Consider the following 24,848-nt stretch of genomic DNA (forward strand, 5'->3'; position numbering starts at 1 on the left):
CTCACTAATGCTTATTACTAGTGTCCATTATGGCTGTGTGAGGATTAGGACTGACATTCTAGTCCACAAACAGTCTACACCCATATCTGTATCCCACCCACCACCATACATTCAGTGTCAGAGGGAGCATCATAGGATAAACATATCATTCCCCGCCCCCCACCCACAGTCCCCACTCTTTTCCCAACTCCTGTTCCATTCACAGATGGCAGACATGAAAGAAAACTCTTAGTACCCTCTAAGAGTACTCCTCTAAGAGCCTGAACATCTTAGTTTTGGCACTGTGCTCATAATGTGAGGAGAAAGTAATATGTTTCTGAATGCATTTTAGAAAATAAGTTCCAACTAAAATTACTTTCTTAGTGACGTTCCAGTAAGTCGTGTGGTAGGAGCCAGCTGCCAGGCAACTTTAGTTCTTTCTCAAGTGCCACCTGCTTACTGTGCTGCCAGTTTCGTAGAAACTTGTAGAGTGTTGACTTCCATGGCTGTCTGTCCCCTCCCTCCTCCCCCAACCCACTGCACTTTATTAATCACAGTGTATTTTTAATTGGAGTATAAGGCACAGCAGGTTTCTTGAAATGACTTCTGATGCTGTTCATTAACCATTTCTGTGATAAGCTCATAGTGACTAAATTGACTTTTGACACAATGTACAGCTCCTTTGAATCGTTTCTGTCTTCAGTCAATCTGACTCGTTAAGGATCCCAAGCTGACAAACAGTAACCAAGAATTGGTCAGACAAGTATTTTAAAACTGACTTCTTTCATTTATCAATTGGCACCTTAGAATACTCCCATGGTGAAATTTCTCCCATCATTGCAACTTACATCACTATGGTGAGAAACTCGTAAGTATGAGATAGTGTCACACTACAAATTCGTCTCCACTATTGTTGTTGTAGTTCTGGTCTTCAGTCCTGAGACTGGTGTGATGCAGCTCTCCATGCTACTCTATCCTGTGCAAGCTGCTTCATCTCCCAATACGTACTGCAGCCTACATCTTTCTGAATCTGCTTAGTGTATTCATCTCTTGGTCTCCCTCTAAGTTTTTACACTCCATGCTGCCCTCCAATGCTAAATTGTTGATCCCCTGATGCCTCGGAACATGTCCTACCAACCGATCCCCTCTTCTAGTCAAGTTGTGCCACAAACTTCTCTTCTCCCCAATCCTATTCAGTACTTCCTCATTAGTTATATGATCTACCCATCTAATCTTCAGCATTCTTCTGTAGCACCACGTTTCAAAAGCTTCTATTCTCTTCTTGTCCAAACTATTTATCGTCCATGTTTCTCTTCCATACATGGCTACACTCCATACAAATACTTTCAGAAACGACTTCCTGACAATTAAATCTATACTTGATGTTAACAAATTTCTCTTCTTCAGAAACTCTTTCCTTGCCATTGCCAGTCTACATTTTATATCCGCTCTACTTCTACCATCATCAGTTATTGTGCTCCCCAAATAGCAAAACTCCTTTACTACTTTAAGTGTCTCATTTCCTAGACTTAATTCGGCTTCATTCCATTATCCTCATTTTGCTTTTGTTGATGTTCATCTTATATCCTCCTTTCAAGACACTGTCCATTCCGTTCAACTGTTCTTCCAAGTCTTTTGCTGTCTCTGACAGAATTACAATGTCATCGGCAAACCTCAAAGTTTCCATTTCCTCGCCATGGATTTTAATACCTACTCCGAATTTTTCCTTTGTTTCCTTCATTGCTTACTCAATATACAGATTGAATAACATTGGGGAGAGGCTACAAGCCTGCCTCACTTCCTTCCCAACCACTACTTCCCTTTCATGTCCCTTGACTCTTATAACTGCCGTCTGGTTCTGTACAAATTGTAAATAGCTTTTTGCTCCCTGTATTTTACCCCTGCCATCTTCAGAATTTGAAAGAGAGTATTCTAGTCAACATTGTCAAAAGCTTTCTCTAAGTCTACAAATGCCAGAAACATAGGTTTGCCTTTCCTTAATCTATTTTCTAAGATAAGCCGTAGGGTCAGTATTGCCTCACGTGATCCAACATTTCTACAGAATCCAAACTGCTCTTCCCTGAGGTCGGCTTCTACCATTCGTCTGTAAAGAAATCACGTTAGTATTTTGCAGCCGAGACTAATTAAATTGATAGTTCGGTAATTTTCGCATCTGTCAGCACCTGCTTTCTTTGGGATTGGAATTATTATATTCTTCTTGATGTCTGAGGGTATTTCGCCTGTCTCGTACATTTTGCTCACCAGATGGTAGAGTTTTGTCAGGACTGGCTCTCCCAAGGCTGTCTGTAGTTCTAATGGAATGTTGTCTACTCCCACGGCCTTGTTTCGACTGAGGTCTTTCGGTGCTCTGTCAAACTCTTCACGCAGTATCATATCTCCCATTCCATCTTCATCTACGTCCTGTTCCATTTCCATGATATTCCCCTCAAGTACCTCGCCCTTGTATAGACCCTCCATATACTCCTTCCACCTTTCTGCTTTCACTTCTTTCCTTAGAACAGGGTTTCCATCTGAGCTTTTGATATTCATGCAAGTTGTTCTCTTTTCTCCAAAGGTCTCTTTAATTTTCCCCTAGTGAGATAAGCCTCTACATCTCTCCTCTGGCCATGCCTGCTTAGCCATTTTGCACTTCCTGTTGATCCCATTTTTGAGACATATATATTCCTTTTTGCCTGCTTCATTTACTGCATTTTTATATTTTCTCCTTTCATCAATTAAATTCAATATATCTTCTGTTACCCAACGATTTCTATTAGCCCTCGTCTTTTTACCTACTTGATCGTCTGCTGCCTTCACTATTTCATCCCTCAAAGCTTCCCATTCATCTTCTACTGTATTTCTTTCCTCCATTCCTGTCAATTGTTCCCTTATGCTCTCCCTGGAACTCTCTACAACCTCTGGTTTTTAGTCAGTTTATCTAGGTCCCATCTCCTTAAATTCCCCCCTTTTTTTTTTTTTGCAGTTTCTTCAGTTTTAATCTACAGTTCATAACCAATATATTGTGGTCAGAGTTCACGTCTGCCTCTGGAAATGTCTTACAGTTTAAAACCTGGTTCCTAAATATCTGTCTTACCATTATATAATCTATCTGATACCTTCTAGTATCTCCAGGATTCTTCCATGTATACAACCTTCTTTTATGATTCTTGAACCAAGTGTTAGCTATGATTAAGTTGTGCTCTGTGCAAAATTCTACCAGGCGGCTTCCTCTTTCATTTCTTACCCCCAATCCACATTCACCTACTACGTTTCCTTTTTTCCCTTTTCCTACTACCGAATTCCAGTCACCCATTACTAATAAATTTTCATCTTCTTTCACTATCTGAATAATTTCTTTTATTTCATCATACATTTCTTCAATTTCTTCGTCATCAGCAGAGCTAGTTGCCATATAAACTTGTACTACTGTAGTAGGCATGGGCTTCGTGTCTATCTTGGCCACAATAATGCATTCACTATGCTGTATGTAGTAGCTACCCGCATTCCTATTTTTTTATTCATTATTAAACCTACTCCTGTATTACCGCTATTTGATTTTGTATTTATAACCCTGTATTCAGCTGACAAAAAAGTCTTGTTACTCCTGCCACCGAACTTCACTAATTCCCACTATATCTAACTTTAACCTATCCATTTCCCTTTTCAAATTTTCTAACCTACCTGCCCGATTAAGGGATCTGACATTCCACACTCTGATCCATAGAACGCCAGTTTTCTTTATCCTGATAACGACGTCCTCTTAAGTAGTCCCCACCCAGAGATCCGAATGGGGGACTATTTTACCTCTGCAATATTTTACCCAAGAGGACGCCATCATCATTTAACCATACGGTAAAGCTGCATCCCCTCAGGAAAAATTACGGCTGTAGTTCCCCCTTGCTTTCAACCGTTCACAGTACCAGCACAGCTAGGCAGTTTTGGTTAGTGTTGCAAGGCCAGATCAGTCAATCATCCAGACTGTTGGCCCTGCAACTACTGAAAAGGCTGCTGCCCCTCTTCAGGAACCACACGTTTGTCTGGCCTCTCACAGATACTCCTCCGTTGTGGTTGCACCTACGGTACGGCTATCTCCACTATTATATTTGGGATATTTATTTATTTTCAAGGAGTACTTCAGTTCATCAGGTACTGACAGTAAATGCGAAATTACTACCACCAGAAAAGATTGAAGAGAAGGTTAAAAGCTAACAGAAACAATTAAAAAGTAAGAAAGAAAGAAATCATTATCTTGATTCTTTCTGAGATGGTTAGAGAAAAAAAAAAAGAAACAAAAAATAGAATTTAAAGCATTGCGTGCAGCAGACAAAATGAATCCAATTATTACTTGGTTTCACTCACATTGAATTACTTGTTCTAAAGATTCATGCTTAGGCTGTATGCAGAAAGTACAGCATGGCACAGTGTGGCTGGTGGTGTCACAGGTGCAAGTAGCAGGTAACTCAGTTTTCCGTATTGAAGGTGACTGATAGTATAGTATTGATCGTTTTGCTATGGCTTTTGTTGTGGTGTATTGGTGTTCACCTCATCAGCTACTATACATCCACGTAGTAGGAGGAGGAGATTAGTGTTTAACGCCTCGTCGACAACGAGCTCATTAGAGACGGAGCGCAAGCTCGGGTGAGGGAAGGATGGGGAAGGAAATTGGCCGTGCCCTTTCAAAGGAACCACCCCGGCATTTGCCTGAAGCGATTTAGGGAAATCACGGAAAACCTAAATCAGGATGGCCGGAGACGGGATTGAACCGTCGTCCTCCCGAATGAGCGTCCAGTGTGCTAACCACTGCGCCACCTCGCTCGGTTCCACGTAGTACATTTACAGCAATGTCAGCAGTACCAACCACAAAGAAAGGGGAAAAAAAACTGAATGTCTTGTCAGTAAGTGGCAAGCACATTATAAATGATCTTATTTTTACAGTTAGATGTATTTTCATGTATAGTTCTGGGTAACAGCTTCCTTCCTTCTCTCTCTCTCTCTCTCTCTCTCTCTCTCTCTCTCTCTCCCCTTCTTCTTCTCTCTCTTTTTTTTTTTTAAATACAAAAGCTGTTTACCATTGCTTTTTATTTCTTCTCCAACACTGCACTGTGTTTCAGGCTGTTGAACCATGAAGGTGCTCTTCTGGCCTACAGTGGCTATGGAGACAGGGATGCAAGAGTGACAGCGGCAATTGCGAGCAACATTTGGTCAGCATATGAGAAGAATGGAAGGAATGCGTTCAAGGAAGACAATCTCCAGCTGGTGTTAATGGAATGCACAGTTCGTGTTTCATTCTTTTCATATCTGATATTCTTTAAACTTCTGAAAGTTTATTGCTACTTAATATCTTTAATTTAATATTACTTTCTAATTTCTATATTGTATGGTACTATAGAATACAGTGTAAAACTTTTGGTATCCATTAATTCCTTTTGACTTGAAGTGTATGTTTGGAATGTCTGTCACAGGTGATCATAGCAAATCTAGGTGGTGGAACAGGTGATTTGTATAAAGATAATGAAAACTTCACATTCATGTTTGAATCTATATTCACATTCATTGGCTTCACCAACTCTCAACGAGACTATAACCCGCTGATTCAACCTGAATCTCATGCATTGCTAAAGATCAGTCTGTATAACAGCATTTGAAATGAATTCGTTAATAACCATTTCAGAATTTGTTAATAACCATTTTGACATTAACAGTGTAGTCATTTGAAGATCCCAATACCAGATGTCAGCTTTGACTTGTGATGTAATGATGTGGGACAGGACATCATGCATCCACAAACAGAAGTAGACAAAACAAAGACAATATTTGTTCTTTGATTTTTAGGTTGGGCTGACAGACTGGTCTCCAGCAGAGGTCGAGGTTAGATCACAAGATTTGCTTGTGATGTGACACAGAGGTTACGAGAATAAGAATTATTCTCGTTATGCCGTGTATTTTACATGAATTTGATTTTGACTTGTTATTTACGTCCACCATTTTGTTTACATGAGGCATTAAGAAATGTTTGGTCTTGATAGATTTGACAATGAAGTTTGTGAAATGTAATATGTGGCAACAGCAGAATGTGAAGGAAGGGCACCCTATGCGGTGAAAGTATTTGGTATTTTCTGGCATAAGAGCATCATCTGGTTCACAGCTCAGCTGAACATAGGCTGTCTTATACTGTTGTCCCATTAGCTGTTTCCACCTTGGCAGTGAGGTGCATTGGCAACATCTGCTTTATATTGCACATAAACACACCCCTTGGATGATCTTTATTAAAGTTCAGCTGCATCCTCCTTTCAGATAGGACTTTTGTGATTCTGAGGATAGTGTGTGTGTGTGTGTGTGTGTGTGTGTGTGTGTGTGTGTGTGTGTGTGTGTGTGTGTGTGTGTGTGTGGTTGTGTGTTGTGTGTACTGCTGACAAAGGCCTTCATGGCTGAAAGCTTAGATTGTGTGAATCTTTTTATTGTGTCTATCGCGACTCTGTATCTCCGCTATATGGTGAGTAGCAACTTTCCTTCTCCCGTATTGTTACAATATTGGTTGATGTAGACCATACAAGGGTCTAACATGAATTGAAGCCATTGCTTAAATAGTTGAACAGGAAGAATTGTGAAGTCAGAGCCACTCTATCAAGGTGCCAATGGATAGTTCAATAATAATAATAAAGCTATATAATTTTGAAAAATTAGTTTTTTTTTAGATGACACTGAACATAAACCACAAGTAATGGTAAAATCGTGGAAAGCAAATCGCGTGTGGAGCCATAAGTGTAGCCCAGCTAGTGATAGTAGGTACATGATAGTGTGTCATGTATTTTTGCATTACAAACTAATGGAAGAAGATCCATTTAAAATTTCTTACAAGACCAAAAGTGCAATGTCAAAATAATGTACTAACATAATTAAAATGTAAAGAAATGAAACTAAGACAGTAAAACTTGGTGTACCCTCTTTGGTCACAAACAAAAAATATACGACTCGTATAAATACATTAATGTCATCTCTTGGTTTACAGTCTAAACAAGTGGAATAAAGCAGCATTAAAATGTCAAAAGGTATGAATCTAGCCATTGTCACATAAAAAATGAACAAATAAAGGAATGAAGTATTACAATAAAAAAATTGTGTATCCTCTTTGAGCATAAACTAAAATCATACCGATTGTAAAAATATATTGGTGCTATCTGTGGGCTTATAGTAAAAACATGTGGAATAAAACAGGTACAGTGTATAACTCTCCCTCGGTGACCGAGGGGGAGGATTACATAGAGAAAACTATTTATATTTTTTAGAATGAGAGTAGACTAGTACTCCGTTACTAGAATGACATGCTCGCAATACCTAATTCGTGACTGTGTGAATATTATTGCAGACATGCCAGTTTTATTCATATTAGACTGTGTAATGGAATGACTGAAGGCTCTATAGAAGTTTGCTACCCTTGGTAGTGATCTACGTGTAGAAAATGGCTGCTAATTGTTTGTTGGCAAGCCATTATTCTGGGAAGTGTTAAAGGTACTTACAGGGACCTCACATGTGGTCTGTCAGATGGGAAAAATGATTTTAATTAATCTTACAGGTACAACATTTCCACTTAATGCAATTATTATTATCTAATAATCACAGATGCTGTAAAAGGAGATGAAAATCTAATAGTCATGGGGGCTGGAATGCAGTTGTAGTACAAGGAGTAAGTGAAAATAACCTTTGGTGAAATTAAAAGCAAGAGTGGTAACATTAAGGATCCAATGGGAATTCTACGGTTAAATGCAGAGGAGAGAGCAGATAGGTGGAATGGAAACATTTAAGGCCTCTGTAAGGGGGAAGACCTATCTGATTTAATAGAAGACGCATGAGTCAACAGGGAAGAGATGGGGATCCAGTATTAGAATCAAAAATTAAGAGAGCTATGGAGGACTTAAGATCAAATAAGGCAGAAAGGATAGATAACATTCCATCAGAATTTCTAAAATCATTGTGGGGAAGTGACGACAAAATGACCATTCACGTTGGTGTATAGAATGTATGAGCCTGGTGACGTTCAGAAAAATATTATCTGCACAATTCCGAAGACTGAAAGAGCTGACAAGTGCAAGAATTATCACACAATCTGCTTAACAGCTCATGCATCCAAGTTGCTGGCAAAATACAGAAGAATGGAAAAGAAAACTGAAAATGTTAGATGATGATCAGTATGGATTTAGGAAAACAATTCTGATATTGCAGTTGATAATGGAAATTAGACAAAAGAAAAATCAACACGTTTATAGGATATGTCAATCTGGAAGAGCATTCGACAATGTGAAATGGTGCAAGATATTCGAAGTTCTGAGAAAAATAGGGGTAAGTTATAGGGAGAGATGGATAATGTATAATATGTACAAGAGGCAAGAGAGAATAATTAGACTGGACGACCAAGTACGAAGTCCTCGAATTGAAAGGAATATAAGACAGGGATGTTTTTCACCCCTAATGTTCATTCTGTACATTGAAGAAGCAGTGATGGAAATAAAAGAAAGGTTCAGGAGTGAATAAAATTCAGGGTGAAAGAATATCAATGATACAATTTGCTGATGACTTTGCTATCCTGAAAGAAAGTGAAGAAGAATTACATGAGCTGCTGAACGAAATTGACAATGGATACAGAGTATGAACTGAGAGTAAATTGGTGGAAGATGAAAGTAACGAGAAGTAGCAGAAATGAGAATGAGAAACTTTGACATCAGGGTTGATAGTCAGAAAGTAGATGGAGTCAAGGAGTTTTGGTACCGTGGAAGCAAAATAACCAGTCATAGACTGAGCGCTAGGAGGACATCAAAAGCAGAATAGCGCTGGAAAAAAGTGCATTGCTGGCCAAGAGAAGTCTGCTAGTATCAAACATAAGCCTTAATTTGAGGAAGGAATTTCTGAGAATGGAAATTTGGAGCACAGAATTGTATAGTAGTAAAACATGGTCTGGAACAGAAGAGAATCAAAGCATTTGAAATATGGTGCTACAGATGAATGTTGAAAATTAGGCGGACTGATAAGGTAAGGAATGAGGAGGTTCTGCACAGAATCAGAGAGGCAGAAATATGTGGAAAACACTGAAAAGGAGAAGGGACAGGATGATAGGACATCAGTTAAGACAGGGCCTGACGTCCATGATACTAGAGAGAGCTGTAGAGGGCAAAAACTGTTGAGGAAGAGAGAGATTAGAATATATCCTGCAAATAATTGAGGACATAGGTTGCAAGAGCTACTCTGAGATGAGGAGGTGGGCACAGGAGAGGAATTCATGGCGGGCCACATGAGACCAGTCAGAAGACTGATAACTAACAAGAAAAGATTTTTGTTTACATCCAAAGAGGGCACACAGTGTTGGATTGTAACATTTCACTCCTTTATTTTCTTATTTTTATGCATCACTGACCTTTTGCTATTATAATGCTACATTAGTCCACATGTTTATACTGTAAGCCCAGCAATGACACTAAGGTATTTTTGAGTTATACGATTTTAGTTTATGGCCAGAGATGGCATGCCATGTTTTGTTCTACTACTTTCATTCCTTTAAATTTAGATTATATTATTTTAACATTGTAATTTTCATGTTGTATGTAATTGTAAATGAATCTTTTTCCATTAGCCTGTAACACAAAAACACAAGACGTACTATCCTGTACTTGTTGTCGACAAGCAGTCTACACTTATGGCTTAATACATGTGATTTGCTTTCCATGATTTTACTGTTACTTGTAGTTTATTGTTCAGTATATTAAAAAAAAAAATTAAAAATCACATGCCTTTACTATGATTTGACTACTCACCTGCACCTCTATGGAGAGACCACGTGGCTCTGACATGCGTTTTTCCTGTTTAACCATGTTGTAGCAGTATCAGTTCATGTTTGAGCCTTACATGCTCTGCTGTACACTAGCCAATATTTTGGTTATTGTGTGACATTTTAGACTGTCTCCTATTGTTATAAGGTATGTAAGTGTGTGGTTCTTATGTTGTCAGCTGTCTTATACACTCCTGGAAATTGAAATAAGAACACCGTGAATTCATTGTCCCAGGAAGGGGAAACTTTATTGACACATTCCTGGGGTCAGATACATCACATGATCACACTGACAGAACCACAGGCACATAGACACAGGCAACAGAGCATGCACAATGACGGCACTAGTACAGTATATATCCACCTTTCGCAGCAATGCAGGCTGCTATTCTCCCATGGAGACGATCGTAGAGATGCTGAATGTAGTCCTGTGGAACGGCTTGCCATGCCATTTCCACCTGGCGCCTCAGTAGGACCAGCGTTCGTGCTGGACGTGCAGACCGCGTGAGACGACGCTTCATCCAGTCCCAAACATGCTCAATGGGGGGACAGATCCGGAGATCTTGCTGGCCAGGCTAGTTGACTTACACCTTCTAGAGCACGTTGGGTGGCACGGGATACATGCGGACGTGCATTGTCCTGTTAGAACAGCAAGTTCCCTTGCCGGTCTAGGAATGGTAGAACGATGGGTTCGATGACGGTTTGGATGTACCGTGCACTATTCAGTGTCCCCTCGACGATCACCAGTGGTGTACGGCCAGTGTAGGAGATCGCTCCCCACACCATGATGCCGGGTGTTGGCCCTGTGTGCCTCGGTCGTATGCAGTCCTGATTGTGGCGCTCACCTGCACGGCGCCAAACACGCATACGACCATCATTGGCACCAAGGCAGAAGCGACTCTCATCGCTGAAGACGACACGTCTCCATTCGTCCCTCCATTCACGCCTGTCGCGACACCACTGGAGGCGGGCTGCATGATGTTGGGGCGTGAGCGGAAGACGGCCTAACGGTGTGCGGGACCGTAGCCCAGCTTCATGGAGACGGTTGCGAATGGTCCTCGCCGATACCCCAGGAGCAACAGTGTCCCTAATTTGCTGGGAAGTGGCGGTGCGGTCCCCTACGGCACTGCGTAGGATCCTACGGTCTTGGCGTGCATCCGTGCGTCGCTGCGGTCCGGTCCCAGGTCGACGGGCACGTGCACCTTCCGCCGACCACTGGCGACAACATCGATATACTGTGGAGACCTCACGCCCCACGTGTTGAGCAATTCGGCGGTACGTCCACCCGGCCTCCCGCATGCCCACTATACGCCCTCGCTCAAAGACCGTCAACTGCACGTACGGTTCACGTCCACGCTGTCGCGGCATGCTACCAGTGTTAAAGACTGCGATGGAGCTCCGTATGCCACGGCAAACTGGCTGACACTGACGGCGGCGGTGCACAAATGCTGCGCAGCTAGCGCCATTCGACGGCCAACACCGCGGTTCCTGGTGTGTCCGCTGTGCCGTGCGTGTGATCATTGCCCTCTACAGCCCTCTCGCAGTGTCCGGAGCAAGTATGGTGGGTCTGACACACCGGTGTCAATGTGTTCTTTTTTCCATTTCCAGGAGTGTATTTGTTCCTGATTCTCCTGTTTTGTAATTTGTAGCACTGAAGATGACTATGCAATAGCTGAAATTTAGATCTGCTGTAGCAAAACAATGGATTTTGTGATTGGTTGCTGTTCCTTCTTCCATTGGCAAAAAAAAAAAAAAAAAAAAAAAAAAAAAAAAAAAAAAAAAAAAAATTGTTTAAAGAGCTTTCATGTATAAGGTTGTATTCAGAGCTCAGCAGTTTCCATTGTACCTGTAGTGATCTTGTCAGTCATTTGCTGGTTTGGCTCATGCCAACAATGTTCTGAGTTGAATGAAATGATTCGAAATTTTCAGAGATATTCTATAAACAATTTTTCAAATTGTGTAATGATTGTGAAAAAAGTTATTCCCAAAAACTAGGAGATTTACATTCATCCAACAACACAAGAAAGGAGCCAGACACGATATAACAACTATACAGGGTGTACATAAAGTCCGGAAACACCTGCGATTATTTATTCCACAAGAACAAAACATCGTAAAAATATCATACACCATTTTGAAGAGAAACCCTGAAAGTTCAGCAGAATGGGGCTCCATCCCATTTTTCATTATGAAGTTCGTGGGTACGTGAACACGGAGCTGCCGTATAGATGCTGTTTCATGAAATGGCCTCGCCGATCACCAGATCTCACTCTGTGTGAGTTTTATGTGGTGTCACATTAAAGATTTGGTCTGTGTACTGCCTCTACCATGTTATGTAGCAGAGCTCCGGGAGAGAACACAGGAATAGACTGCCACAGTCGACGATGCCATGTTGGGACAGGTATAGCTAGAATTCGATTACCGTATTGACGGCTGCCGGGTCATTCGTGGTTTGCATATCAAATGTTTGTAAAAAATACTTGAAGTTCTCTTCAAAATGCATTATGTATGACCTCTGTAGAATGTTTCATTCTTGGGCATTAACTAATTGAAAGCGTTACCGGACTTTACATACACCCTGTATATCTGTCACCCACCACATTTAAAAGAATAGATTTTAATCAAACAGAAGAACAAAGAAGCTTTAGAAACGGATGCAGTGCTCTGAATTATTTGGAAGTCGTAAAGAAATTACAGATGTGGCAATGACTGCGGATTACCATACATACATGAACTTGACACACATTCTGATAGCATTGTAGTGTCTGCCTGTGGTGCAGATACACTCGAACAAGAAATGGAAGAACTTTTAACAGAGCACATTTGCAAACAGCCCAGAAATTGTGTTATGAGTATGGAGAACAGTGGAAAGGAAAAAGTTGGTAGTTACTGGGAGTGACAAGAGACTAAAGACAATACGGCGGCCATACCTCGAAGGGGATATCCCGGCCAATGAATGCCATACAGTCATTTCATTTTTTTGAGACTAAAGAAATGGATCAAAGATACACTGGAATGGAATAAGTAATTATTATTGTATTTGAAAGGAAATGGAGATGGGCAGGACATGTAGCTAGAATCTCCACATATCGAGAAAGGAGAAAAGAGGGAACACTTGATGGTGTAATGGGAGATGGGAAACATTTGCGGTTTTGATTTTTGTGGAAAAGGAAAAACACAATGGAATTGCAAACAAGGACTGGCTAGGAATATTCAGGTAAACTTTACAGGTGAAACAATGGAAACAGTTCTGGAAGCAGAAATTCTAAGCATAGGGTTTAATTTCTATTTGTTTGCCCCTCTTATTTTCTCAAGGGATTGAATATAAGCTGAAAGGGGAAGTGTCAAGAGCATGGAAGGAATCCTTGACATCTGGAATCAAGGTATTGTGTGTGTGACAGATAGACTCCTGTCTAGTTCAAAGAAGTAACCAGCCAGGTACAGAGGTTGCTTAAGAAAAATATTGTCAAGTCCTTCAGGTTTGTCATATAAAGCGTGCACTACTATAACATGACTCATTACTCAGATAATAGTGGCAACACATGAAAATTGATTTGTCGTTTATTTAAAGCATAATTCGTGGAATATTCTTAACAGTAGTGAAAAAAGCATAATGGCAGATAACGAACAAGCTAATTCATTTGCTTCATAAATACTTAGACATTTCATGTACATCTGTGAAGTCTCATAAGTGGTCATTGCTGTCAAACTGAGGTAGATGGTACGGTTATTAGTGCACTGTATTTATGGTTGTGAATCCTAATGAAGAAATTCTTTTACTCTGCACATATTTGATCACCAAGAGACCTAGTGAAAATGCTGTGGTTGAAATTATTAATTTTTCCGCTATCTGATGGAGTAAGAGCTTGTCACAAGTGTCGTACATCTACACTCTGCAAGCCCTCTTATGGTTTGGTGGAAGGTTCTCGGTGTATCGCTGTCAGTTTTGCCTGTTCCCATTCGTTAGGAATTTTTTGTCGGCAGGCCTCAAAGTCAGCTGGAATCTCTGTTTTACGTTTGTGTTCGTGCTGGGGGATATATTTAGAAGCAAGCTCTATTGAAATTTTAACACCAAACCACACTGATGTAGAATGTCTCATTTGCAGTGTCTGCCACTCAAGTTAGCTGAAAATCTCTGCGACACTTTTGTGCTTGATGGTGATATTTCCATCCAGATGAGGATGTTAAATTCTGCACCCCCCTCTTTTTGGGAGGGAGGGGGAGCAGATAAATGATCTATAACAGCATGACAAATGCTACAATATTTGAAAGACACAACAGTAGTCCATTTCTCCCTGTACCCTGCCCAGCATATCAACTGTGCCAGTAAGAGGAGCTGCTGTAATGCACTGTCACAAGTGTTTGATGTTTAGTGGTAGTGGTGGAACATCAACACTATCCTCAAAGTAACCCCATAAGAGAAAGTTGCAAGGTGAGTCTGACAGCTGTGGCGAACACTGGAGCAGTGCCTGGTCAGCAGCCACGTCTCAACCTGTCCGGCATCATTGCAGAATCTCATTTTGGTAATCTCTTGCACGGGCCTGATTTGAGAAAAATCTTACACACAAACAGTGTATCATTTGGTGACAACCCCCCCCCCCCCCCCCCACATGTCTGACATTATTTGCCTTCCTTGTAGGAGACATTTAAAAGTAAATCTAAATGTAGTGATGGTGGAAATGCCCATTTGTACATATTGGTCCACAGCTGCTGCAAATTTATTGAGGAAGCCATTGCCTGTGTATGCTGTTTTTATTTATGAAATAAAAACTCTATTTAATGCTGCTACTTTTAGCTAGTTTTCCCCCATGGGCATTTTCAAGTTACCTCGGCCTCAGTGGAAAAACTGTACTCGTATATCCTATTTTCCGCCCGTAATTGTTGATGAAGCATCATCCAATAGTATTTCTAATAAAGGTTAAAATGAACTTGGCAGAAAGGGGGCACAATTTTCACACATGTGAACACCGTATGTAAAATGATAAAATCCAACCCATGTGCAGGTATTTGTTACTGCGCCAGTGTAAATCACATTAAAATCCATTGGTTCATATTTTAAGTAAAGCTACTCATGAGGTGTTCAGTGGCTACAAAGTTTAAAAATAAATTTGATTTTTAGGCGCTGGCCATATCGTGTAGCTTTACGGAAGTGTTAACTAACATACACTCCTGGAAATTGAAATAAGAACACCGTGAATTCATTGTCCCAGGAAGGGGAAACTTTATTGACTCATTCCTGGGGTCAGATACATCACATGATCACACTGACGGAACCACAGGCACATAGACACAGGCAACAGAGCATGCACAATGTCGGCACTAGTACAGTGTATATCCACCTTTCGCAGCAATGCAGGCTGCTATTCTCCCATGGAGACGATCGTAGAGATGCTGGATGTAGTCCTGTGGAACGGCTTGCCATGCCATTTCCACCTGGCGTCTCAGTTGGACCAGCGTTCGTGCTGGACGTGCAGACCGCGTGAGACGACGCTTTATCCAGTCCCAAACGTGCTCAATGGAGTACAGATCCGGAGATCTTGCTGGCCAGGGTAGTTGACTTACACCTTCTAGAGCACGTTGGGTGGCACGGGATACATGCGGACGTGCATTGTCCTGTTGGAACAGCAAGTTCCCTTGCCGGTCTAGGAATGGTAGAACGATGGGTTCGATGACGGTTTGGATGTACCGTGCACTATTCAGTGTCCCCTCGACGATCACCAGTGGTGTACGGCCAGTGTAGGAGATCGCTCCCCACACCATGATGCCGGGTGTTGGCCCTGTGTGCCTCGGTCGTATGCAGTCCTGACTGTGGCGCTCACCTGCACGGCGCCAAACACGCATACGACCATCATTGGCACCAAGGCAGAAGCGACTCTCATCGCTGAAGACGACACGTCTCCATTCGTCCCTCCATTCACGCCTGTCGCGACACCACTGGAGGCGGGCTGCACGATGTTGGGGCGTGAGCGGAAGATGGCCTAACGGTGTGCGAGACCGTAGCCCAGCTTCATGGAGACGGTTGCGAATGGTCCTCGCCGATACCCCAGGAGCAACAGTGTCCCTAATTTGCTGGGAAGTGGCGGTGCGGTCCCCTACGGCACTGCGTAGGATCCTACGGTCTTGGCGTGCATCCGTGCGTCGCTGCGGTCCGGTCCCAGGTCGACGGGCACGTGCACCTTCCGCCGACCACTGGCGACAACATCTATGTACTGTGGAGACCTCACGCCCCACGTGTTGAGCAGTTCGGCGGTACGTCCACCCGGCCTCCCGCATGCCCACTATACGCCCTCGCTCAAAGTCCGTCAACTGCACATACGGTTCACGTCCACGCTGTCGCGGCATGCTACAAGTGTTAAAGACTGCGATGGAGCTCCGTATGCCACGGCAAACTGGCTGACACTGACGGCGGCGGTGCACAAATGCTGCGCAGCTAGCGCCATTCGACGGCCAACACCGCGGTTCCTGGTGTGTCCGCTGTGCCGTGCGTGTGATCATTGCTTGTACAGCCCTCTCGCAGTGTCCGGAGCAAGTATGGTGGGTCTGACACACCGGTGTCAATGTGTTCTTTTTTCCATTTCCAGGAGTGTATTTCAATGTGGTTTATGCAGGCAGAGTGACAACAGGGATACAATTTTATCATTTTTGCTTATGGAACTCGCATCTGTGGAAGTTTTGTCTGTTACCACTGTGTTCGTAAGTAACTTTTATTGGGGATACTACTACATGGTGCTTCATCCACACTATCATGTGAGAAAGGTGTGACTAAGATTTTTCACTGTGAAACAGGTAGCTTGAAAATGCCAAAGTGGATGAAATTAAATAAGCACAACAGCAGAAAATGAAGTGTGTGTTTCAAAATGCCTACAAAGGATAACAGCTTCCCTCAATGGTGGAAAAGGCTGGCTTTTTGCTTTTTTTGGAATCCTGGGAGTTTTTCATGGTTTCGGTTTTCATTTCAATTTCTGTAATTTTGCCTGCTTCTCTAACAAAGAATTTTGCTTTAGCTGATACTGCAGAGTAATGCGGGGCAAGAGAAAAACGCCAATATAAAATGTGAGTTGCAAAGAAAGTGCACAATTTTCAACAACAAAACACACTGTGCACACAAGCAATTTGACTGCAAAATGTGTCAAAGGTTATAGGATGAAGACTATGCAATACTTCGTTACGAGAAACTGTTTTCGACGAGCGTGACGTCACAACTGTTTGAATGATGTTCATTTTAGCACTTTGAAGTTAGTCTGCATTCAGTGACACCAAAAACAGTCATCAGAGACTATCGCAGAGGGTCCCCGATAACATCGGCCGACGGTGTAGTCGTAGTGTGTTAGCTTTCCTTGGCCAGTTTTTGGCTGGGTCAAGGAGATTAGGTCAGGCTAGAATCTATTCTGCGTATGAAGTAGGTTATATTTTAACCTCGTAGGGTAGGGTGAATACCACAGTGCCTCTGTGCTGCACAGCGGCTTATGCTATTAGCGAGATGCCAAGTGCATGTGAATGAGCTTTCCTGTCATGTAAAGAATGTGGCGAGCATTATACATTCTGTCCTCAGTTATCAAAATAAGCAGACAAGTTTTAAGAATACATGAGATGACGGGAGAACTGTTGTCTCATATACGAGATAACTTGTGGTGACCATAAAAACAAAGTTACGAATGATTTGTTTCGCTGTATTTATTTAAAGCTGTGCAGATATGCCAGTTAACTTTAAATGACTGTCATTTAGCACACGAGTAAAAGACAAGCATAAAGTGTAGCATAAGACATCCAGGAAACCTAAAGTTGCAAACAACTTCATAGTAACAGAATCACTACCCTACTGGCATAAAAAGACAGTAAGCAGTAATAATTTTTAGACAGTTAATGACAACCTACTAAAGAAAATCCAGTACAATAGCTACAAGTATAGAAGTTACACCACACTTTTCACTTGAACAAATTATTTTTGAGTTTATAATATGTGTCTATTTGAGGCTTTGAATAAACCTACAATTTTAGCCCATAGATTCCAGACCATATCCGAATTATGATATTTTCATCCTCAGGATGCCACAAATGCATTCTTTCTTGGACTAAACTTATCAGTTTCTCACGCTCCATATTTTGTGTGTGAACACGTCAGTTGATTTGACCAAAACTTGATTTGAATTTCACCTGTCATCAGAAGTCTGTACATTTGGGATATAAGATCAGCTACAGTATGACCGCACACACAGTGATGTGTACTGATTTGAAAAGATCAGCAGTCCCCAGTTGTCGGCCAGATCCACCGATATCAGAGTCGAGGTGACTACAGCTTAGCTGTTTTAGCAGTAGCTGCAAGCAGCCAGATGCTACACAGAAAAATTTCCCAAGCTGCCAGACTTGCGCTTGAGCTGAGCAGTCAGAGTTGTAGTGGCGAGTAGTCTCCACCTGACCCGTGTTTACGTTTCACGATTTTGTTGTCCTCTGCTCGCTTACAGCCTCGTGCCAAATGAAAACAAAATGGATTACTTTGGCTAGGAGCTATCAAGTGAATTAAAATACATTCACATAATTATGGAAGACTAAAATATTTTATTAGTTTCAGTTTTCTGATTTTTGTTTTCTTGTTACTGGCAGTTGAGCGTTAATTGCCTTGTGTAACAGTGAAGTTATTTTTGTCAGTTTGCTAAAGAAATTTATTTTCCGCAGAGGCAGTCAATTTAGTGGAAACAAAGAGTTTCATTCTATACTTGTTTCAGCTGTTTTCATCTCCTGGCATCTTATGTTATAATGAAGAATCAAACATGAGATAATACAGTACTGGTACTCCAAGAAAATTGACTGCCTGAGAACCACACTGAAAAGCTGTAGCAAATTTTACATAGCTACCTTTTGTGAAACACAGTATTTTTCAATCACAAGATATTATGGCGACGTATTACAGTGACAGTAGTCCAGATACAATAGTTGAGAAGTTAATCGACACTGTCTATTCTTTGCAATTTACTGGTTGTCATAGTTTAGCATTTATCAGAGTAATAATAAACGTTTGGTTTTTGTGTTCGACACAAATCTAGACTGAAGCGCCAAAGGAACTTGTATAGGCATGCGTATTCAAATACAGAGATGTGTAAACAGGCAGAATATGCTGCTGCGATCGACAACACCTACATAAGAGAAGTGTCTGGCACAGTCCTTAGATTGGTTACTGCTGTTACAGTGGCAGGTTGTCAAGATGTAGGTAAGTTTGAACGTGATGTTATAGTCGGTGCACGAATGATGGGACACAGCACCTCCAAGGTAGCGATGAAACGGGAATTTTCTCGTACGACCGTTTTAGGAGTGTGCTGTGAATATCAGGAATCTCCAACATAGCTGTGACCGGAAAAAAGATCCTGCAAACCGACGACAACTGAAGAGAATCGTGCAACTCTTCTGCAAATGGCTGCGGATTTCAGTGCTGGGCCATCAGCAAGTGTCGGCATGAAAACCATTTATAATCCATATGGGCTTTCGGAGCTAAAGGCCCACTTGTGTACCTTTGACAACTGCACAACACACAGCTTTTGCCTCACCTGGGCCCATCTGCACTGACGTTGGACTGTTAATGACTGGAAACACGTTACCTGGTTGGACGAGTCTCATTTCAGACTGTAACCGAGTGAATGTACGAGCACAGGTATGGAGACAACCTCATGAATCCAGGGACCCTGCATGTCAGCAGGAGACTGTTCCAGCTGGTGGAGGCTCTGTAATCGTGTGGGGCATGTGGAGTTGGAGTGATATGGGACTCCTTATAATCTAGATGAGACTCTGATAGATGATACTTATGTGAGCATCCTAGCTCATCGTCAGCAGCACAATGCGACACCCCACACATCCAGAATTGCTACAGAGTGGCTCCAGGAACACTCTTCTGAGTTTAAACACTTCCGCTTGCCACCTAACTCCCCAGGCATGAACATTATTGAGCATATCTGGGATGCCTTGCAATGTACTGTTCAGAAGAGATCACCCCCTCATATTCTTATGGATTTATGAACAGCCCTGCAGGATTCATGGTGTCAGTTCCCTCCAGCACTACTTCAGACATCAGTCGAGTCAATGCCACGTCAAGCTGCGGCACTTCTGTGTGCTTGTGGGATCCTACACGATATTAGGCAGTCGTACCAGTTTCTTTAGCTCTTCAGTGTATTAATCCAGTTATTTTGGAGAATATAGCGGCTACATTGGTGATCCTGAATGAAAAAAGAATACAGAGAAAATCACAAATAAAAAGCAGTGTAGCAGAATGATGGCAGAGCAAAGGGAAGATATGAGTGTACAGTCGTCTTTGGCACACATAAGCAAGTCCACTGCAGCAACCAGAAATATGACTACAACAGTACGTTTGCCGAAATTTTGGACTGCATTACCAGGAGAGTGGTTTATAAGACAAGAAAGCATTTCCCAGCAATATAATGTGAACAGTGACAGCGACAAACTAAGCTCTATTTTCGGGAGTATGGACTAAGGCAGCACAAATATCACCATGAAGCCATTTCATGAACAGTTGTATCAAGCCTGTAAAGACAGTCATAAAATGCTCAGTATTGTTCGAGGTACAACACATGTATTGTGTTTTGTTTGAGGAAACAATCAGAGATCATACTCCTTCAGAATTACTGCAACATTTATGCAACTTGGCAGGATATAGTCTATTTTTGGACAAAACATTTCACGTATTTGGCTCAACCATCTTCCAACGAATGTCGGATTAGTAATGGCAGCCTATGATAACTTGTCACTATCAGAATTGGCGGAAAAAGCTGATGCAATCTCCCAGTTCTCACCAGTGACTACAACATCAAGGAAATCTGCTGCTGTTAAAGGGGAATTGGAGGATAGACCTCAAGAGGACAGAACAGAAAAGAGGAATGTGGAGCCTCGAGAGACCTACATTGCCACTTTGATATCGGGAGAACAACTCATCGCTAGTCGGCATCCGAGGGAGACAATACAACCACAGGCCACGTTCAAGAAGGGAAAATTTGGTAGTGTGGTGCTTGTATCACAGCAGGTTCGGTTTACGAGCTAAGAAGTGTGAACAACCAAGCGGGTACTCAAATGGCAAGAGGGGCCGATAAGGGGCGTTAATGACTGCCAACTGTTATTTTATCATCCCATAAACCGCTTCAAAAGACGTGAGCAATACAATGTAACTGTAATACAAAGTGATAATCAACAAATCAGCAGTACCAAAGATAGGCATATTTTTTGTCAAGAACACTATGAATGGGAAAGAATATCTTGTCAACAGCAGATCGGACATTATCATACTGCCACAACAATGCATTGCGATGATGCATCACAAGCAAATGGTTACGCTGAAAGCAGCAATTGACTCAATGATATGGACATTTGGTACAACTTGAATGTCAGTGACACTAATTTCAGAGATTCAGGGAAAATGGAATTTTGTTGTGGCTGCAGTTGTCCATCCTATCTTGGGATGGACTTTCTTGAACTTTTAACTTGATAATTGATATAAATAATCAACAACTAATTAACAACAATTTGTCACACAAGATTCCTGACATCACCTACCAATCTCTCACACACAATTCCTGACACCACACTGGTGGAATTTGAAACATCAACAATCACAGCTAAGACTGATGACCCACTTTGACAGATACTGCATGACTACCCGGAGTTCGTCCCTCAGAGAACACGAGGGAAGCAGTCAGCTTTCTCCAGCAAGGCAAGCAACCACTCCTAGGCGTACATGGAGAGGGAACAGCTCAGGTACCAGTAGTGTGATCCATGTAAATCCCTGTCTACTTGGTCTGTTGGTCTATGGCTAGGCCAGCTGCCTAGCACCAGTGAAGTACACAGCAGCCAAACAACACTTAGATACACAAGCTGCAACATCATCGCGAAGTGACCTGTATATGTAATAAGTTTCCTTTAATTTACGTCTGTGGTCACAAACTTTTTGTTAACAGATTACCGGTTTTGGTCTTGAATGACCATCATCAGATTTGTTTCATAAAAACAAACCCCTCTTTCCACTTTCTCGGTGTTCTAATTTATATCGACCTGGTTGTCTGTTTTGCTAGCAATTCTTTTCCTTCTGCCTGTGCTCTTTCATCCTTTCTGGCATTTAGGTCCCTGTGTGAGGTTTGACCTCCACTTCTAAATTTTCCATTTTTAGTGTGAACCTTTTGGGCAAGAACTTTCTTCCTAGCGTCAATGGTGTGGATTCCTTCCCCCCCCCCCCCCCCCCCCCCCCCCCCCCCTTCCTTCCCCGTAGTAGCCACCCTGCAGCACGTGTAGCCAGTTCATGTGGTAGGGCTGTTATGTACGTATCTGGCGGAGCTCTCTGACAACGCAGGGATCACATTACTGATACCTGAGCTGTTCCCTCCCCATGTATGCCAAGGAGTGGTTGCTTGCCTTCCTGGAGCATCGGAACTCCCAGCAGTGGCCCCCAAGCCATGCGGCCCTAGCTGTGGCTGGGTGGAGCCCCGTGGGGAGAGACCCTGATCGGAGTGGGTGGTATCAGGGCAGATGCTTGCAAAAATCTGGTTGTTCTCAAATCGCCACCTCCCTCTGCGGGTCCGGGGGATAGAATAGGACCAAGGTATTACTGCCTGTCATACGAGGTAACTAAAAAGAGTTTCACACATTTCCACCTTTATGTGATGGTCCCCTGTAGGGTTTGACCTCCATTCTCCAAAATTTTCCTGAAGAGCGAGCCACTTGGGGAAGGGCACCTAACAAGGTGCATCGTGTCCGTAGTGCATTGAGATCTTTAGGCCACTTTCTCATCGTCGCATTGCAATCCTGCCCATTCTCCATCTCTTGGGCGAGGACACTTTCCTGGGTGCGTTTTCCATCATGTACTATGCAGTGTCGATTTCTGCGTCGACGATAACCGTGGACTTCTTTGCACCTTATATCCAGCACAGTAGCCAGTCCGTTGCGGCGGGGCTGCCATGTACCCTGTTGGTTGTAGCCCCCTGACCACATAGGGATCGCTCTGCTTATGCCTGCACTGTTAACTCCCCACGTATGCCAAGGGGTAGATGTCCATCCCCCCTGGGGCATCGGGACTCCTGGCAATGGCCATCCTGCCAGGCGCCCATTGCTGCGGCTAGGTGGCACCCGTGGGGAGGTGCCCTGGTCAGAGTGGGTGGCATCAGGGTGGATGACACACGATGAAGTGTAGTCGATCATGTTTTGCTGGTGGTGAAAACGCCAGCAGTCTCTAAATGATTACAAGCTCAATTCAACGCACAGCAGTACAACCCCAAATCGTTCCCCTCCCTGGCCACACCATGGGATGAACGTCAGGCTAAGGATGGCTGCAGATCTTATTTGCCCCGGTACCTTGTATGTTCGAGAGCTGATCAGGATTCTTTCGTGACAATGAAGCGTCAGTTTTTTGTTGAGCATTTAGATGACAAGTTCGGAGAGGTGGAGGGCTTGTCCAAAATGAGATCTGGGTCAGTCTTGGCTGAACAGCATCCTCTGCCCAGTCACGGGAGTTACTCACTTGTGACAAGCTGGGAGAGGTTTCTGTAACCATCACGGCCCATAAGAGCTTAAATATGGTCCAGGGTATCATATTCCATAGAGACCTTCTTTTGCAGTCTGATAATGAGCTGCGCGCCAATGTAGAGCGGCGAGGTGTACATTTCTTCCAGCGTGTCCACCAGGGTCCGAAGGATAATCAGGTTGCCACCGGTGCCTTCATCTTGGCCTTTGAGGGTGAAACGTTGCCCGAGAAGGTCAAGGTGATGGTCTAACGGTGTGATGTAAAGCTCTATATCCCTCCCCCGAAGCGGTGCTTTAAGTGCTGGAAGTTTGGCCATATGTCTTCCCGCTATACTTCCAGCGTCACGTGCTGAGACTGCGTACGCCCATCACATACCGATACTCCATGTGCCCCGCCTCTCATCTATGTCAACTGCGGAGAGCACCATTCGCTTTGCTCGCCTGACAGCAGGATTCTCCAGAAAGAAAGGAAAATCATAGAGTAAAAGGCCCTGGACCGACTGACCTACACTGAGGCTAAGAGAAAATTTGAACGCCTGCATCCTGTGCATATGAAATCGTCGTACGCCGCTGCTACAACAGTTCTGGTGCCATCAGCTCCGCCAACTCGGGTCACCTCTCTGAGCCGGAAGACGACACCTGCCCCCTTGATGGTGGGGGGCATTTCCCTCCCTGTTGCTCCTGCACCACCTACTTTGGGAACAACACCCCCACCCTCTCCCATCCATCGGAGACGTCTGTCCCCACTTCTAAGCTGGATAATCTGCTCAGGCAATAAGTCAGTGGCAGCAGGTGACTGAGGTGTAAACTGCATCATTCAATGTTCCATGCCTTCCCACTCTCGCATGATGATATCATCCTCCAGTGGAATTGCGGCAGTTTTTTCCACCGCCTGGCTAAGCTACAACAACTTTAAGCTTTACACCTGCTATCTGCATTGCCCTCAAGGAAACTTGGTTCCCAGCAATGCCCTCCGCGGCTATAAGTGATATTACAGGAACCGTAGCGACTATAATCGAGTGTCAGGTGGAGTTTGCGTTTATGTCCTAAAGTCGGTCTGTAGTGAACATGTGCCCCTTCAAACACCTCTTGAATCTGTGGCTGTCAGAATAAGGATGACGCAGGAAATAACTGTAATGTATATCTTCCTCCAGATGGTGCAGTACCCCTGAATGTGTTAGCTGCGCTGATTGATCAACTCCCTAAACCTTTCCTACTTCTGGCAGATTTTAATGCCCGTAACCCCTTGTGGGGTAGTACCATGCTTACTGGCCAGGGCAGAGGTGTCGAAACTTTACTGACACAATTTGACCTCTGCCTCTTAAATACGGGGGCCGCCACACATTTCAGTGTGGCTCATGGTAGTTACTCAGCCATTGATTTATCAATTTGTAGCCCAGGACTTCTCCCATCTATCCACTGGAGAGCACATGACGACCTGTGTAGTAGTGACCACTTCCCCATCTTCTTGTCACTGCCCCAGCATCAGCCGCATGGGCTTTGAACGAGGTGGACTGGAGAACTTTCACCTCTGCTGTCACAGCTG

At 43.1% G+C, this 24,848-nt stretch overlaps 1 protein-coding gene across 1 annotated transcript in view; it reads left to right on the top strand.

Moving 5' to 3' along the window:
• The window catches only part of LOC124773595 (ragulator complex protein LAMTOR2), a 46,335-nt gene that overhangs the window by 8,140 nt on the left and 13,347 nt on the right, over positions 1–24,848 (top strand). The window contains exon 2 of the mRNA XM_047249415.1: positions 5,091–5,253. Within this exon, the coding sequence (XP_047105371.1) occupies positions 5,091–5,253 (163 nt within the window). The remainder of the gene's footprint in view (positions 1–5,090; positions 5,254–24,848) is intronic.

Source organism: Schistocerca piceifrons, chromosome 2 (genome assembly GCF_021461385.2).
Source record: "Schistocerca piceifrons isolate TAMUIC-IGC-003096 chromosome 2, iqSchPice1.1, whole genome shotgun sequence".
In the NCBI taxonomy this organism is placed as follows: Eukaryota; Metazoa; Arthropoda; class Insecta; order Orthoptera; family Acrididae; genus Schistocerca; species Schistocerca piceifrons.